This window comes from Papio anubis, chromosome 2 (genome assembly GCF_008728515.1).
Source record: "Papio anubis isolate 15944 chromosome 2, Panubis1.0, whole genome shotgun sequence".
Taxonomy (NCBI): domain Eukaryota; kingdom Metazoa; phylum Chordata; class Mammalia; order Primates; family Cercopithecidae; genus Papio; species Papio anubis.
Window position 1 is genome coordinate 14,387,856 of NC_044977.1, and position 19,096 is coordinate 14,406,951.

Sequence of the window (19,096 nt, forward strand, 5' to 3'; positions counted from 1 at the left end):
TAGTGGGAGATTAAAATGGAAAGATTGTCCTGGGGTCTGGCTATTATGGACCTTGATTTAAGGACTCCACATTTGAACTTTATTCAGTGGATGATGAGAAGTCATTAAATTTTTTTTTTTTTTTACTTTTTAACAGTGGAATGACAATCAGAAAAAAAAACCTAATATATATATGTGTGTGTGTAAATATATATGTAAATATATATACGTATATGTAAGTATGTATTTGAGCAAAGGCTTTGCAATTTTTTTTTCCCCTTCTATGTTAAAATTTCATGTTCAGTTAGTTCTCTAGTATTGTTTCCTTGGTAACCTGACAGAGATTGTCACTATGTTTCTAGGCGAGATTGCTTATGATTAAAATGAGCCTGATTGGTAAACTGCATGTGGGCTGGGAGAAAGAATAAATAACCCCTGGAGACCTGGTAGAGATGCCATGCTTTGGGTCTTCTGAGTACAGTGATTCTTATAACTGGGCATGTCCCTGTGGAGACACTGAAAGCCTGTGGAGTTGTTAAAAGAAAAGATGGTTCCTGTGGGACAGGAGACTTTTAAGCCAGGACAGTTCCTGCATCTGCCCCAATGTGAGTCTCATCTTCTTGCACCTGAATTACCACCTGTGTTTACTCTTAAGCGTTAGTTCTTTAGAGCGAGAACCGTGTCTGAGGTATTGGTTGTATAACATATCTTTAGGAATCTATAATTTTTTATAGGTTTTACCTATAATAAAATTAAACTTGGTGGAGAAAATGCTGAGAGCTTCTGAGAGACTGTGTAGGCATGACTATTGTAAATGTTTTATGTAGTAGGTGTGTGTATCTATATATACATACATGTACACCTTATTTCTGTTTTTAAAGCATAAGGACATTATAATGTTTACCTCTGAGCCCTATTTCTGCATAATTTTGATGAATTAACTTCTTCCTGAAATTTATTTGCTGAAAAGTAGAAATTTAACAGTTCTATTGCCTTCATTTGAAACTTTTTAATCCTTTTTATTTAGGTTATCTTCATTGTAATGAATATGATAGTCTGAGATTGAAGTGGCTGAGGCAGACATTAGAATCTTTCATCCCACAGCCTTTGATAAATGTAATTAAAGTGTCCGAATTGGATGGCAGAAAAATGGGAGACGCCCAGCCTGAAATGTTTGACAAGGTACTTTTATTACATTGTGACAAACTGATGGATGCCCAATGATACCACTATTATGTTGCTTTGTGGTTGTTATTTTCCATCTGTTCTCAGACATAGCCTGATACAGTTTTTCGGTACCCTGGAAAATTTTGATAAAGTGAATGTGGAAGCAGTTTTCATTTGGTCGTCAGCATGGTTCAAAGGAAGCAGTAACATTGGGATTGGGGATTATAGAATGTTTTGTATTGGCAGGTAACTCAAAGATACTCAGGAAAAGATCAGATATTATTTGGGTCACTACTGTATTGCTTTAATTCAGTAACATTTCATATTAGAGTATGACAGTTGAAGAAAAAGAGGTCATTTCAGTGAGCCGAAATTGAAATATTCATTCTTAGAAATAAGTGCTGAGAATTCAGAAATATATTAATGTCTAATTACAATTCGTAACTTTTGTAAAAGTTTTTGCTGTGGTTGTCAGGTATATCAAATAGCATTAGTAGACATAGTAAACTTTAATTCTCCCATCCTAAGCCCCAAAAAACAAACACTGAAAGTACATGGTAAGTTTTTCTGAAAAGTGTTAGTGAGGAAATGCCATAAGGAAAAACTTACTGTGGTGTATTTTCAGTTAAAAAAGAAATGTTTTTATTTATTTGCTATTTGTTTACCATGTTCTAGAGAATTTCTCTATTTCGTGCCTGAGAATAGATTGTCAGTGCATATTTGCATCGCTTGTCCTTTTTTTTCTCTAGGTGTTAGTGGATGCTCCGTGTTCAAATGATCGAAGCTGGTTGTTTTCTTCTGACTCTCAGAAGGCATCCTGTAGGATAAGTCAAAGGAGGAATTTGCCTCTTCTACAGATAGAGCTCTTAAGGTAGGGACTGTTAATACAAAAGTGTATTTTGGTGTCTGATGTAATTTAAGCAGGTGTGATAGAACATATCAGGCCCCCAATGGAGGGCTTGCTGTGTAGGTGTCAGTGATTATTCCTCCAAAGGCTGCACTCAAAAAATTCCCAACTTCTTCCCCTTTATCGCTCATGCTGTAATGCTCACCGCCCCTCCCTGCACCCCCAGTGACGTGTAGTATTGCTGTGCATTGTCTCTTAAAGGGCATAGACGATTTTACTGTAGTTCAAAGTTGTTTGCTCACTGGGACCCAAGCCTGGGGGTTCATAGCCCTGTTTCTTTTACCAGAATCTGAGCAGCCCTTTAAGAATAGCTTTGAATCAGGATGCATGTTTTGTTAATGTTCTGGATGAATCAGCCCCTAGCAAGTTGTAGCTCATTGTTAGTGCGTGTCTCCCCTCTGAGAATTTTCCAGAAGGACCTGGCCACTGAACATTTGGTTTCATTAAGAACAGAGCCATTTTGGAACATTGTTGTTCGGATTCCAACAGCGATTTTGACGTATGTGCTACTCCCATGTAATTCTTCTTGTTTAATGCTAAATCATATATTTTTGTTTGTCTGTTTTTGAGACAGTCTCACTCTGTCGCCCAGGCTGGAGTGCAGTGGGTGCAGTCTCGGCTCACTGCAACCTCTACTTCTCTGGTTCAAGCTATTTTCCTGCCTCAGCCTCCTGAGTAGTTAGGATTACAGGTGTGCGCCACCAAGCCCAGTTTTTTTTTTTGTTTTTGTTTTTGTATTTTTAGTAGAGATAGGATTTCACTGTGTTGGTCAGGCTGGTCTTGAACTCCTGACCTCGTAATCTGCCTGCCTCGGCCTCACAAAGTGCTGGGATTACAGGTATGAGCCACCACACCCAGCTGCTAAACCAAAATTATCTATAATATTTAAAATACAATTAAATGGTCCCTTAATCACTTATTACCTCTTGCACATAGAAAGACAGTGAATGACAGTGTACATTTCCAACTTCTGACTGATACACAGCAATGAACATATACCATTTCCTAAATATTTTAACCAATACTAATACATAGTCTTGTATCAGATTATGTCCTGTTCATTATGGTGATTCTTGGTAGGACTTATCAGAAAGCTTTTCTGACCATTTCTCATCCAGCAGTTAGACCATTTGTTTGTATACTTCTGATGTCCACCTTTCATGTAACACTAAGATATTTTGAAAACTTTATACCACCTTTCCCTTTTACCCTTTGGGTTATTAGCTTTGAGATGACCTAGATCCTTCTGTAAATCTTTTCTCACCTAAGCTTTATTGATTTGGCTTCTTCATTTTTTGTTTGTTTGTTTGTTTGTTTTTTGAGATAGAGTCTTGCTCTATCACCCATACTGTAGTGCAGTGGTGTGATCCTGGCTCACTCCAACATCTGCCTCCTGGGTTCGAGCGATTCTCATGCCTCAGCCTCCCAAGTGGCTGGGATTACAGGTGCCCGCAACCATGCCTGGCTAATTTTTGTATTTTTAGTAGAGACGGGGGTTTCACCATGTTAACCAGACTGGTTTCGAACTTCTGACCTCAAGTGATCTGCCTGCTTTGGCCTCCCAAAGTGCTGGTATTACAGGCATGAGGCAGCATCCCCCAGCCTCAGTTTCTTAATTGTTCCTGCTACACCAGCCTTGCCATTGTTATTCCTTACACCTGTAACAGATACTAAATCTTGTGATGGCTTATTAACATTGTGATCTACATTTTTTTTTTAATCAGTAAGCAAGCAAACAGGCTTCCTGAGAATATTATTTTTCTTCTCTGTCTCCTGACAAATCTGCCCCCGACTTCCTTTTCTTTCTGTTTATTACCAGGTTTTCTGTGATATATTTCTGTGATATATTCTGTCTACTGTTTTTCCTTGATTAATTATATTTTATCTTCTGTTTCCTTTACTCTTCCAAACCTATTCTTATTAAAGAACTATTAATTTTTAAAATTTTTAAAATATATTTCTGATTATACAGGTAATACATGAAACCATTTTCATTGTAAAAAAAAAAAATAATACAAATGAAGCAAAAGGCCCTGTTGGCCACATGCCCAACCAAATATCAGCTTTCTTCTTAGAGTTCACTGTTGGATTAGTAGCTGTATGTAGTGAAATACATTTTAAAATAACTTTTATCATGATATGTATATTCTTCTGTAACATGGTCTTTTTTTTTTTTTCACCAAATACTTCTTAGTCTTTTCCATGTAGGTCTACTTTATTCTCTTTAACTTATGTGAAATATTCAAGAGGATCTATTGTATTCCTTTTTAATCCTTTAATCCTCTATTTCTGGATATTTACGTTGTTTCTTGTTTTTGTTTGTTTATTTGTTTACTTTTATAAACCGTTCTTTAATTTGTCTCATCAGACATGTCTACTAGCATTTTTCTAGATTAAATAAATATTGAGAAGTAGAATCAAGGATCAAATATTTTAATAGCTGTGTTGAATTGTTCTCCAAAAAGGCTATACCAGTTTATACTCCTTGCTGCACTGGACTTTGTTTACTGCTTGCTCCCTCTTAAAATATTCTCTTCCCTTGACATTTGTGATCATAGGCTTTCCTGGTTCTCCCTACTTCTCAGTTATGCCTTCTTCATATGTTATTCAACTTGCTGCTCATTGGCTCATCCCACAAATTTTGAGTTTCTTTAGCCTACTGATGTTGATCCTTTTCTCTATCTGATGGCTTCAGCTGATATCTCCCAATACGTGAGCTTAGACTATCTCCCAAATACGAGTCTAAGCTCAGATCTTTCTCCTTAGCCTCAGACCTGTATATTCAGTTACTATCCGAGATCTCCAGAAACTAAAAGCTCAAATAATTAAGATAAAAATCATAATTTCTAATTATCTTAGGAGAGATAATCTTCACCAAATCAACAAAATAAAAAATCAGAATAGAAATTCCACCAACCTGCCTCTTCCCCCTCTCTTCTCGGTTTTAGTAAACGCCACACCACCATATATTTGCCTAAGTCAGACATCGATCTCCACTTCCCTCTTTCTCATTTATTGAATCAATCACTAAGACGTCTCAATCACTGAGACACATGTACCTATTACATGTGTCTCAAGTTCACCCAATTCTCTCCATCCTGAATAGCCTAACCTAAGCCACCAGTATTGTCACCTAAATGATTTTAACTGGCCCCTAACTGTCCTACATGTCTCCAGTTGTGAGCCATACTACTTGATTCTCCACAGTGAAGCCAGAGTGACACATCCGAAATGAAAATCTCGTGTCAGTTATCCTTCTGGAAATCCTACAGTGGTTCCCCATTACCAGCAAAATTTCATGCTCTTTTATTTTTAATTGGGGGATTTTCCAGTGAAAACCAGAATTTGCTAGACAAATTCTAAAATAACTGCAATACTTCATACTGTTAATGTACTGCTCAAGTCCTCTTTTGACCTGGCCCCTTCTTACTTCAGCAACCTCATTGTTTCGGAACTCTTACTCATTTTGTTCCAACCATGCAGTTTCTCAACAGTCCATACAGTATCTCCTTTCCAAGGCCAGTGCATTTCCTGTTCCTTTTCGTTGAGAGTTCTTCTAATTTACGCTCCCCTTTCTCCTGGCAAACTCTACTGATTCTTCAGGAATCAGCTCTGATGTCTCCTTACTGACGCCTTGCCTGATTTCCAGGGAGTGGTGTGGATATTGTCCTCATGTCCTCACCTTCACTTAAAGATAGATTTATTGTTCCTCTGCTACACAATTATCTAGTATGTGCCTCTCTTTTTGACAAGACTGTAAGCCCCATGGGAGCAGGGATTGTTTTATTATTTTTATTCCTACCATATAATTTGGTGCCTGGCATGTAGAAGAGACTAAGTAATTGTTTAAAAACAGTATATTACATGGGTTGAGTATTTAGAATTTATAGGTGTAATTAAATTGATAGCACAGTTAATCTGACAAAAATAATGATGTAATCATTATTGTGCTGCAAGGTGATTAGGCATAAATGTAAAGCAATTCCCATAATTTATTTTGATTAGTATTGCTTCTACATAGCCAAAACATGGCTACAGATGTAATTTAATTTTTTTATCGTTTAATACATTTTTCTTAATATCATTTAGCATTTCAATCATCATTGCAAAAAATCATTCGCATGCATGAACCCCAGATGGGCATCTTCTTATGTCCCAGCAACGAAGGCTCTTCTGTAGTGGCCACTCCTCTCTTCCATCATCTTACTTCCCTAAAGGAATGGTTTTAGTAGCACATCAGTTTAGTAGCAAATTGGCAGGGCACAAAGCTGAGATCACATTCAGTGTAGGTTTTCATGTAATCATATGAGACTGGGAAAGACTGCCGCACCAGCCATCTCCCATTCTTTTCCTTCAGCAGCTGCTCTACATTCCCTGCCTCTGCTTCCTGGTCTGCCTGAGAGGTTTTGCAATAACTTGAAGCAGCCAGAATTCCGAGTCCCTTGGCTATGTGATTATGATAACAAAGGGGAGAGAGCAAGATATCCAAGCTATATGCAGAGAAAATGATCGGATTCCTGACATCTACAAGTCTTGGGGTTAAAAAGATAAAGGAAAAAAAAATGATAATACCAGACATAATCTCTCTTTTATCTCCTGCCCTTGACGTCAAAAAATGAAAAAGAAAAAAAAAAAAAGAGACAATAGCAATTTTATCATCAGGAATAGCTCTGTTTTATCACTATATCACTTACCTAGAGTTTCCTCCTGCTTGTCTTCCAATCTTTCCTCAGATAGTTATTGCATTACCTTTTGTTAACAAAAGGCAACCCTTTTATTCCACAATATGAGATAAAAGGTTTTAAAATGCAAGCATGCAAGAGAGTAAATACATAGATGTGTATGAGTTTCATTCATATGAAGGATTGATTACAGATCCTTATTTTCATTTGCAAAGAGCAATTGGAATGCAGGTAAACAAATATTGTCTGGCCTCATACTGTGGACAGAAGATGGCACTCAGAAGTGAGAAAAGGAGTGGAAAAGATAGGCAAGAGGTAAATAAGGGAAACTTTCTGATTGTATTGTTTTGCCAAAGGCTAGACTTGTATGTACATCGTCTGTTGACAGATACAGTGCTCAAAGGTACTTTATACACATGAGAACTTATACAGCCTTTAAAAACAAGGACATTCTGTTGTTTACTACAACATAGGTGGGACAGTAGGACATTATGCTAAGTGAAATAAGCCAGGAATGGAAAGATAGATGCCATATGATCTCACTTCCATGTGGAATCTTAAGAGTTGATCTCATAGAAATAGCATATAAAGGTGGTTACTGGAGGCTGAGGGTGAAGAGAAGGATGGGGAAAGGTAAGACGTTGATCAAAGTCTGAGAGTTAGAAGAAATAAGTTATAATGATCTATCATGCTGCATGGTGACCACAGTTAATGATGTATATTTCAAAATTGCTAAAAGAATAGATCTGTAATGTTCTTATCACAAAAGAATGATAAGTTGGTGAGGTGATAGATATGCTAATTAACCAGATTGAATCTTTCTACAATGTGTACATAGACCAAGATATCACATTATATCCCATAAATATTCACAATTATTATTTTTCAATTTTAAAAAAGGTATTTATGCCCTTTATGACTGTATGAAGTCATGCTGTCACTTTACCAGAAATTATTTATATTTATGTTACATAAGCAGTCTGCACAGTGTTCAGAATTTCAGCTTTTGGAAAGACAGTGTCCTATAATCATATACTCTACAATTCGATATTAATCTGGTACATTTGGTACATTTTTATGAAAAATAAATGAAAATTAATGTCTTATTTGATAGAAGTTTTTTGATGTTAATTTCTTTATTTTTTATTTTTATTTAAAAAAATAATTTAGAGAGAGGGTCTTGCTCTGTCTGCCAGACTGAAGTGCAGCAGTGGTACGATCATAACTCACTGCAGCCTCAATCTCCTGGGCTCAAGTGATCCTCCCACCTAAGCCTCCTGAGTAGCTGATACTGCAGAGGCATGCTACCACACTTGGCTAATTTTTAAATTTTTTTCTAGAGACAAGGTCTCACTATATTCCCCAGGCTGGTCTCGAGCTCCTGACCCCAAGTGATCCTGATTCTTTGGCCTCCCAAGTGCTGAGGCCATAAGCACGAGCCACTGTGCCCAGCACTGATGTTAATTTTTTTTTTTAAAAAACTGTTAGTAGATATGTAATGCTCCTTAAATTTTTTTAAATTAATATACATATAGAAGTATGTATAATGATAAAAATAGTAATCTAACTTGTTTTTTGTTTTTTAACATGAAAAACTTATTGGAAGGCACAGTGATGACAGGAGAAAGATCTCAAAACAATATGAGTTCTTTGTATACTTAAAGACTCTTTGATTTATCCATATAGAGATAGAAAAATTAGAATTTTCTATTGAATTTACAGAACATAAAGATAAAAGTTATATCAGATTTCCTCACACATCTGTCCCAAAGCTATTTTCAGGAGATGAGAATGAGGGGCAAGGATAAAAGGAATAATTAAACATAAGCCAGTTCTATTAATGGAATGCCACTTAAAAGTATACCTTTATTATCATTTCTCAAAATAATTTTTGAGCCGGTCATTCCTGTTACATGCTATGTATGTTCATACTATTTAATCAAATTCTTTATATCAAGAAAAATAAAGTGGGAAAATATACTGAAAATGAAATATATGTAGTCTTTCTAAAAAGTGACTATGATATTTGTATAAGAGAAGTTTACATGATTTTTGGGTGAGAAAGCACTAACTGAAGAATATGATTTATAACAAAAATGTAGGTAACTTATTGCAGTAATGTATCATGTCATTTGTTTCCTAGGAGAAAATCAATTACATTTAAAATACTGACCCCTTCTGGTTTTCTTTTCTCACTACTTGACAAGTAAAATCCAATTTGTGAGCTCATTGAAAAAGGAAGCTTAGATTATTCGGTAATGTTTTGAAAATTTGTATAAATCATCCAGATAACAATCCTTAAAGGTGGTACTCTGACAGCAAGAATTGTGTTTTGAAAGAAACATTAAAAAAAACACAAAAAACAAAAACACTAACGTCTATTCTCTGATGCACTGGAGCTAAGATAAAGAATACCTAGTGACTGTGCAGCATGGCCTTCATCATTCATCAACACAGTGACCAAAAAATTGATATGTTTATATTGGAAAAATAATATTTGAATATATGGGGCTCTCAGAATGGAAAATTTCCACCACTGCTTCAGCTATGTATATGTTTTCTTTTTAACGTTTGAATAATTCAGTTCATGTTGCATACTGTCATCATATGCTTAGTCATATGTTTGGAATCCAGAAAACAAAAGCAAACTACTATTAACAACTACTGCAACTACTACTACTAATTATTCTCTTCCTCTTTCTGTTCTACCTCCTCTGTATTCTTCATCTTACTTCTTTTTTCTTTAAGTTTAGGTGGCAGTAGTCAGAGGTTATGAAATTTAAAATGCACAGTTTATTTGGGGAAAGAACATACTTCTTTTTAACAAGAGTTTACTGATCAAAATATTACACATTCAACGAAATTATAAAAGCCTGAGGGGCCATCCAAAGCTATAATTTGTAACTACTATATTTTCTTTCATAAAAAATATGTGTCAAAGATATATTGACAATATGAATACAATCTTGAAAATCAGATGTTATCAGCATTTATTAATTTATTTAACATTATCTACTTTTTAATATTTATTTATTTATTTATTTTTGAGAGAGTCGCATTCTGTTACCTAGGCTGGAGTGCAGTGGCATGATCTCAGCTCACTGCAACCTCCGCCTCCTGGGTTCAGGCAATTCATATGCCTCAGCCTCTCGAGTAGCTGGGATTACAGGCATGTGCCACCATACTTGGCTACTTTTTGTATTTTTAGCAGAGACGGGGTTTCACCATGTTGGCCTGGCTGGTCTCAAACTCCCATCCACCTGCCTCAGCCTCCCAAAGTGCTGGGATTACAGGCATGACCCACCATGCCCGGCCTAACATTATCTACTTTATACTGGGAACTTAGCTAAGCATTGCAGATTTTAAAATATAGAAATGATTCTTGTTCTCAAGGTCCTCAGGCCAATTATCATAAAATGTGGTTAAGACCTATAATAATAGAACAGTTAGGATGCTAAGGGAATAGAGGGAAGGATGCCTAACTTTGTTCTTGTTAAGGATGGAGTACAAAATAAGCAGCAGGTAAATATTTAAACTAAAGAGATTTGTCTAATATACAATATTATACTATTGTATAATAATATACAATAGAGTATAATATACTGGAGCTAAGATACATATATATTTATTGATTTATTTATTACCTTTGGCTGCTTTTAGTATGTAGAATAATAGGAATCATAGTGACATACAGTTGATATCTTTTTCCACTTAATTTATCGTGAACATTTCAATTATTCAATAGTCTTTGAAAACATGCCATTCCTTCATTTATGTATTCATTTATTGAGGTAGCTAGGAATACCTAAAACTCTTCTTTCCTTACACAATCTGGTTAATGAAAGAAATAGTACAAAACTGTATCCTAATGGAGATTAAAAGATCAGCTTTTTAAAGTTCCAGGCAAGAGCTTGATAACTCTCTGGGAAGGAGTTATAGCAGCTGGCCTGTGATCCATTTCTGTTTTGATTTCCAGGGGGACACTCCTAAGGAAAGAAAGAAGGCAGGTGACTCAGTTAAATCTTCTCATAAACATGTAGATAATTGGCTTCCTTGGTAAATAGACTAATGAGTTTTGCTAAGAGGATAGTTCTTATTTATGGCATGCTTTGAGCAGCATGTTCCTGGTTAGGATTGCCTATGGTAAACACAAACTAGCATCTATATAGATTTATGGGGCATGGCTTCCTTCCTGGAGATACCATGTATCAACTGCATAAGGTATGTTGTGACATAACCTAAATGCTCCCCATTGTGTGAAGTGATCTGTGAACATGATTTAGAGAATTCATCTATTCTGAATTAAAAATTCATACCCAATACTGAAAGCAAGACCTGGGGCGCTATATCAGCTGTCCCAGACCTTTCTCTGCTTCTCTTGTGCCACTTGATTGCCTGTATACTTAAAATTATTATTAAATAGTAAAGCTTGATAGTAGGTAAGGTCTCTGGTCTGTGTGAATCAGATTTGACAATTTGATCTTTTATGTTAGCTCACTCCTGAACCCCAACCAGGTCTCTGTGATGAAGCTGAATTGAGTGGCATGATTTGGACCTGAGTCCCAGTTGCAAGCTTTTTAGTCCAGTCCCACATCTAAATCTGGGGGCTTAATCAACTCTTCCTAGCAGCTATTAGACAAAAAGTAAGAGCCTTGCCTCTTACATGTTTGGCATGGAAACATGATTAAGAGGATGAGGGAATAACTTATTCCATAGTTTACCACAACTGTTATATATACAGTGGAGAGCTACTGAAGTATTTCTAATAATGAAATTACATAATTACATTTATTTTAGAAAGATTATTACACGTAGAGGGTAGACACAAGAGAGCAAACAGAGAGAGAAGAAAGCTATTGGGAATAAATAATTGGGAAGTTATGGAATTTTTCCAGGTGAGCAATGATTATCAGTGGATTAATGTTAGAAGAAAGCAGTCTTCAAAATAAGATGATACTTTAAACATTTCATTAACTCACCATAGTTTATTCAATTTGTAAAATATGACTGATGTTAAGAGTTTAACATCATTTTTCTGAATATTTTGAAAAACTTTTAATGGATATTTAACAAAACAAAACTGAGCAAATAAGTATAATAAGTATATTAAAGCATTTGAAACATGGGAGCACATAAATTCTTCTAGTTTAAAAAATTTGAACTGACTTTTCAAGATTTCTAAAGAGTGACCATTGCGTGCAGCAGAGGATGACCTGGCTATTTTGGGAAAAGGCTGTTTTGTTGCTTGAGCATTCTTACTTATCTCTTGGTGCTCTGTGTTCTTTTTGCCTCCCCCGAATCTTCTTTCTGTAGGAACAATGACTTTTATGATCCAAAGGATTGGACCTTGGGCTGAAAAACCACGATCCAGCCTATCCATTAAGAGTCCCTGTGACTCTTTCTTCTTCTATCAGCAAGGTTCTCCTGGCATTTGGCCTCATTCTGCCACTCACTACAGGAATTTGAACTTACCATGCCATTGACCTAAATGGAGTCACTAAAATGCCTTTAGTAAACTTGGTAGGCTTTTATTTCTTTTTTAGTCTGGCTACTGCAGGAGTCAAATGACTTTTTTCTTTAGGAAATGATGGTCATTTTTTCCTCCAAAGATTTATTTAGGACATTGGCATTCAAACTCAGCACTGTGAAGACGTAGGGTTTCTGTAGAATTGCTTCGGGAGCTGTCTTGAAGGAATAGATAGGGATGAACAGGGGAGCCCCTTAGTCTGGCACACCAAATCCAACTATAGGCAGGGTATCTTTTTTCCGGTTAAGCATGTAGAATTTCACTTGAAGAAAGTTTCTTCTTAACACACACACACACACACACACACACACACACACACACACACACACGGTTTGAATAAATCCTTTTAAATCATTAAAATCAACTATAAACTATCTCCATTCATAAGCACATTTGCCATGGGACAAAATCAGGTCAATTCTCGTGGTTTTCTTGAAGGCTTTTCTTTTTTTTCATTTGTGTGAGTTAAGAGGCAATGGTTAATAGGACAGAGACCCTACCTTGAAGTTAGGCAGGCCTACTGTGGGTTTGTTGTCACTCTTGGCCCACCTAAGCAACACAAAATGAGATCCTTATATTTAATTTAGTGGAGCAGTTTTAATCCCTACCGTTTCATACTCATATTAATGAGGTAATGAACTGTTAAGAAGAGGTACTAAACGTGAAGTCTCCAAGTGGAAACCAATAATAAGTATGTTAAAATGTGTCATTTATAATCTATTTCAAAAGTGTCTAATGTCATTACTCTTGTACTAGTACTTTATAAGAAACATTGCTTCTTCAAGGTAAAAGCTTACTGTCAGTGGAAAGAAGATAATTATCAGCACTGTTTTTGTTTCTTAGGCTGACAAAAGAATAGCCGCTGGGTATGGTATCTCTGAAAACAGCAAGCTTGGTCATGTTTCTTTATCTTGAATTCACACAACTCTTTTGATAATAAACAGTGTGATATCTAGAAATTTGATTACTTACTGTGAGCACAGTGAAGGCTACCCTCAAGGCTTGTAAAATAATACTTTCAAAACTGACGATGGCATTAGAACTATCAACCTAGAAATGTCTGTGTTTTGGATTCTTATAGTGCCATGAAACCTAATTTTAAATCTGCATCTATTTGATAGATTGTACATGAGCTTCAGCTTTTCACCTGAATGTTTTCTTTGGTCGTAGTGTATAATAGTGGTCGGGGTTTTTTGTTTTTTTTTTTTTTTTAATTTGCTTTCTTGCCCAGACTGCTGTTTGCCAGCAGAAATAGTAAACTGATAGAAACAGGGTGAAATGATGAGAAACAGACAGTGGAAAAATGAAAGAAATGGGAACTGCTGAAAAGGAACAAAAATAGAAATATTGGAAAGGAATACTAGAAGTCAACAATGTAGTATTAAAAAAAAAGAAATGGAAAAGTAAATGAAGAAAAAATTCCCAAAGTGCTTCAGGGAAGAAAAGAAGTGGTTAAAGATGTGGTTTTACCATTTGTTAAATTATTTTGTAGCAAATAAAAAAATTATTATTATTATTTTGTTCTTGAGACAAGATCTTACCCTGTCACCCAGGCTGCAGTGCACTGGCACAATCTTAGCTCACTGCAACCTCCATCTCCCACGCTCAAGCAGTCCTCCCACCTCAGCCTCCCGAGTAGCTTGAACAAAAGGTATACACCAGCTAATTGTATTTTTTTGTAGAAATGAGGTTTGGCACGTTGCTCAGGCTGGTCTCAAACTCCTGGGCTCAAGCGATCTGCCTGCCTTGGCCTCCCAAAGTTCTGGGATTACAGGCATGAGTCACTGTGCCTGGCCTAATTAAAATATTTCTATTGCTATATCAAATTAGGCATATATATGTTTTGTTGTTGTTTTGTTTTTGTTGTTGTTTGTTTTGAGATGGAGTCTCACTCTGTTGTCCAGGCTGGAGTGCAGTGGGGTGATCATGCAGCCTTGACCTCCTGGACCCAAGTGATCCTCCTATCTCAGCCTTCTGAGTAGCTGGGACCACAGCATGCACCACCACACCTGGTTAATTTTTTATTTTTTGTAGAAACAGGGGTCTCTCTCTGTTGCCCAGGCTGGTCTCAAACTCCTGTACTCAAGTAATCCTCTTGCCTTGGCCTCTGAAAGGGCTGGAATTATAGGTGTGAGCCACCATGCCTGGCTAATTTTTTTTTTTAACTAGATTTATTTTCTTTAAATCAGACTATCTGCTGTCTCCTGCCCCACTCTCCCAAACTCCGTTAGGTTTCCCTTTTGTTTACTAGAAAGGCAGTGTAAGGGACAACTGACATTTTTAAATGTCTTAATGGCATTTTTGGGGCAACATATCTCAATTTTAAAACAGTGGCCATGTTCCATAAGGTCAAGTTTACTTTAAAAAGGTCACCAAACTGTTCTACTCAATCAGAAATGAGACCACAATTGCTAAGTAGCTGCCTTCATTAACAGGCTGTTTTACGTTCTGTAGGAATTTATTATTTAAGACCCAGTTGGCAAGAAGAAAAACTTTTCTCATTTTTATAAATTACTTGTTAGCAAAAGCTTTTTTTTTTTTCCGTTTTTTTTTTGTTTGTTTGTTTGTTTGTTTGTTTTTAGATAAAGCCTCTGGCCTCTATCTTTTCCATTTGTTCTATAACATAAAAGTTAGAGGTTGCTTCAACTATTCTCTACGCAGAATATTTTTTGGTAAAATTTTTATTTTGATATAATTTTAAACTTAGAAAAAAATGTAAGAATAAATAGTACAAGGAGCTCCTGTGTGCTCTTTATGGAGATTCATCAACTGTTTTACATTTTACCACATTTACTTTTTTTTAATATTATACTGTGATACATGTGCAGAACTCTATTCAGAATTTCTGTGTGTTAGTTTCAGTTAAATATATTTCTTTGTTTTACACTGAAAATTCTCTTCCTGACCTGCCTCTTAATTAAGGTAGCATTTATTTATTTATTTGTTTTTATTTTTTTGTTTTATTTTATTTTATTTTGAGGCGGAGTCTTGCTCTGTTGCCAGGCTGGAGTGCAGTGGCGCGATCTTGTCTCACTGCAACCTCCACCTTTCAAGTACAAGCGATTCTCCTGCCTCAGCCTACTGAGTAGCTGGGACTACACACGCGCGCCACCATGCCCAGTTGATTTTTTTACCTTTAGTAGAGACGGGGTTTCACATTTTGGCCAGGATGGTCTTGATCTCTTGACCTCGTAATCCATCTACCTTGGCTTCCCAAAGTGCTGGGATTACAGGTGTGAGCCACCGCACCTGGCCTTTTTATTTTATTTTATGTTTTTGAGACGGAGTCTCACTCTGTTGCCCAGGCTGGAGTGCAATGGCACAGTCTCAACTCACTGCTCACTGAGGCGGAGGCCTCCTGGTTTCTAACGATTATCCTGCCTCAGCCTCCGAAGTAGCTGAGATTATAGGCGCCCACCACAATGCCTGGCTAATTTTTTGCATTTAGTAGAGATCGGGTTTCACCATGTTGGTCAGGCTGGTCTCGAACTCCTGACCTCAGGTGATCCACCCAACTCAGCCTCCCAAAGTGCTGGGATTACTGGCGTGAGCCACTGCACCCAGCCCATTAATTTATTTAATATTTTAAGAATATAGTTTCCAGTTGTGCTGTATGTAAAAAATACAGAATGAATGCAACACAAACCCTGTTTTCAAGCAGCTAAAAATGTATTGCTTGGGAAAAACAGAATAGGGAGATATTCCATGGAGAATCAACGAAAAAGTTTCAAAGACTGAGCTTTGAAGTGGGTCTAGGTGAAGAGACCATTTTTATTCACTTTTTTTCTAAGTGAATACAAGCTCATTCACCTAGTTAAAAGGAAATTATGATCTCATGGGACCACTGTCTGTCTGTCTTTCTATCGAGAGAGAGAGAGAGAGAGAGAGAGAGAGGGAGATTTAAGGAATTGGCTTATACAGCTATGAAGGCTAAGTTCCAAATTTGCTGGATGCGCTAGAGCCTGGAGACCCAGGGAAGAGTCAACATGGCAGGTCAAGTGCACAGGCCATCTGCTGGAGAATTCCATCTTGTTCCAGGGAGGTCAGTCTTTTGTTCTCTTCAGTTTTTCAGCTGACTGTATGAAGCTCACCCACATTATGGAGGGCCATCTGCTTTACTCAGTGTAACAATTCAAATATTACTCTCATCTAAAAACACCCTCACAGACACACCCAGAATAATACTAGACCAAATATCTGAATATCATGGTTCAGCCAAGTTGAACCTAAATTAATCTAGCCATCATACTGGCTTTCTAACCTGTAGTTTCTGTGACCTTGCCCTCTATTGCCTGTTTATTGAGGCAGTTCTATACTTAGATTCTGCTACAACTCCACGTGGTAGCAAATTCAGTATTAGTTAAGACAGTTTTTCTTCTAATATAACAGAGAGAGAAAGATACTCAAAATAATAGAGACTTAAATAAATAAGAGTCTGAGGAGGCTTCCCAGGGTTGTCTAGGTAATCAGTAGATGACCAGACTCCAGAATCCTCAGGGATCCAGGCCCAATCTTCAGCCTCACATTCCAGGGTGACTATCCCAGTTCTTGCTGTTTAATCTGCATTGCAACTAGTAGGAAGGAGAAAAAGCATGATTCAACATTACTTCCACTCACGTCTCATGGGCCAGACTTAGTCATATGATAGTGGTTATTACAAGGCAGTTTAGGAAATTAGTCTTGGCTGTACCCAATTAAAAATCCCATCACTACAGAAGGAAATGAGAACAGACGCTGAAGAATAGAGGTGTCTGCTACAAGTTGGAAATTCCTTGATCAGGTAATGCTGGAAGATGCAAAGAGAATAACCAAATACTTTTTTTTTTTTTTTTTTTTTTGAGGTGGAGTCTTGCTCTCTGGACCAGGCTGGAGAGCAATGGCGTGATCTGGGCTCACTGCAAGCTCCGCCTCCCGGGTTCACGCCACTCTCCTGCCTCAGCCTCCCGAGTAGCTGGGGCTACAGGCGCCTGCCATCACGCCCAGCTAATTTTTTTGTATTTTTAGTAGAGTTGGGGTTTCACCGTGTTAGCCAGGATGGTCTTGAACTCCTGGCCCCGTGATCCGCCCACCTGGGCTGGGATTACAGGCATGAGCCACTGTGCCCAGCCCGAAAATAACCAAACCCTTAAGCAAGAAAGTCAATTTGAAAGATTTTACAATAATCAAGTAGTTGACAAAGCCCTTACATAATGAATGGGAGGGGATAACTGCCATTAAAAGTATGAGTTATAGAACTAGATTGCCTGGATTTTAATCCTGGTTTGGACATTTCCTGAGAAATTTTGTACAAATAACTGTCTTGCCTTAGTTTTCTCGTTTGCAAAGTAAGAATAATAATTCATGCCTCAGAACTTAATTGAAAGATTGAATAAGGTAACATATAAAACATTTAATGTCAGGTTAAAAAAGGAAATGAAGGATAAAGTTCTAGGGCAGACTGATATTTAAGGGACAGGAAAAAGAGGAAAGGCAGGTGGGGAGGCGGAGGCTAAAGGGAGACTTCAGAGAAATAGAAGATGAACAAAGGAAAAATAGCATCTAGGAAGCCAGATCAGAAGAAAGTTTCAGGAAATTGAGGATTAATGGCAGAATCAGGTAAATGAAGGCTGAAAATAGGCTTTTTAGTACAGGCTGTTTGTCTACTTATTTTCTTGCTGAGTCAAGCTTCTGAGGAAAACAGTATTTTAATCTACCTTTTAGAGTTGTACAAAGTATTGTTAAATGAATTACCAAGTTATTTAGAATAACTACCAAGATTGAGTTTCTACATTGAGTCTAATATGTTAAAATTGAACACAACTATCATTTAAATGGCAATCTGTGATGAAAAGTTTCAAATTATGTCTCAGTGTGAAGTGTGTGCTTTCAATCACCTCATCATAATGCTGTACAGCAGCACTTTAATAGGTGGAGGTTGTATGCTCTATGAAAGGGACTGGTAGCTCAGATTCTCAGGTCATTGCTTAAGACCTATTAATTCTACTTTCTTTATGTTAAAAGTGCCTGGAGGTATATAGTTATTTTTTACCTTCAATGGGTATTTGAGACAATTGGGACGATAGAATGAATGCATGTGGTGTCCTATGTCTTATTGCCCCAAATTCCAAACTTATTTTGGCAGTCGTAATATTTGCTTCAGGGCACATAGCAGTGATGAAGTTTGCGGTCTTAGATTTGAGTGGCAGTCTTCGTGCTGCATTTATTAGCTGTGTCACTTCAGGCAAATCAGAGTCTTTGTGACCCTCGATTTGATAAATCTGGTCAGACTATATACCTTGTACATCTTACCTCATAAGGTTTTATTAAAACTCTGTCTGTGAAGTGCTCTTTAACTAGAGCACCAGGTAAACATAAGGTTAATGTTATTAATTAAGCCGATCACGTATCCTACACTCAGTTAACATAGGAGTCAGCATCTTGTTTGATTTCTGGACCAAATCCACATTCTGTTCTCTTTTATTCAGGTAGATTCTTTCTATTTTGTTTACTTATTTTTTTTAAATAATTTCTTGTATTTTAGATTCAGGGGGTACATATGCAGGTTTGTTACACGGATGTGTTGCATGATGCTGAGGTTTGGGATTTGATTGATTCCATCATCCAGGTAGGGAGCATAGCATCAAATAGTTTTTCCACCCTTACCCCCCTTCTGTCCTCTCTTTTCTAGTAGTTCCCAGTGTCTATTACTGCCATTTTTATGCCTATGAGTACACAATGTTTAGCTCCCATTTATAATTGAGAACATGCGATACTTGGTTTTCTGTCCCTACATTAATTCATTTAGGATAGTGGTTTCCAGCTGCATCCATGTTGCTGCAAAGGACACGGTTTCTT

General features: G+C 37.0%; 1 protein-coding gene and 1 non-coding gene across 13 annotated transcripts in view; one reads left to right on the forward strand and one right to left on the reverse strand.

Annotated features, from left to right (window-relative positions):
• NSUN3 (NOP2/Sun RNA methyltransferase 3) overlaps window positions 1–19,096 on the forward strand; it is a 219,540-nt gene that overhangs the window by 30,954 nt on the left and 169,490 nt on the right. For all 12 annotated transcript variants that reach the window (XM_003893821.5, XM_021933955.2, XM_021933954.2 and 9 more), the window contains exons 4-5: window positions 1,007–1,161; window positions 1,896–2,017. In XM_003893821.5, coding sequence (XP_003893870.2) covers window positions 1,007–1,161; window positions 1,896–2,017 — 277 coding nt within the window. The remainder of the gene's footprint in view (window positions 1–1,006; window positions 1,162–1,895; window positions 2,018–19,096) is intronic.
• On the reverse strand, window positions 5,373–5,432 carry LOC116273986. The gene has a single exon (XR_004182469.1). It is a non-coding gene; the product is annotated as a U7 small nuclear RNA (small nuclear RNA).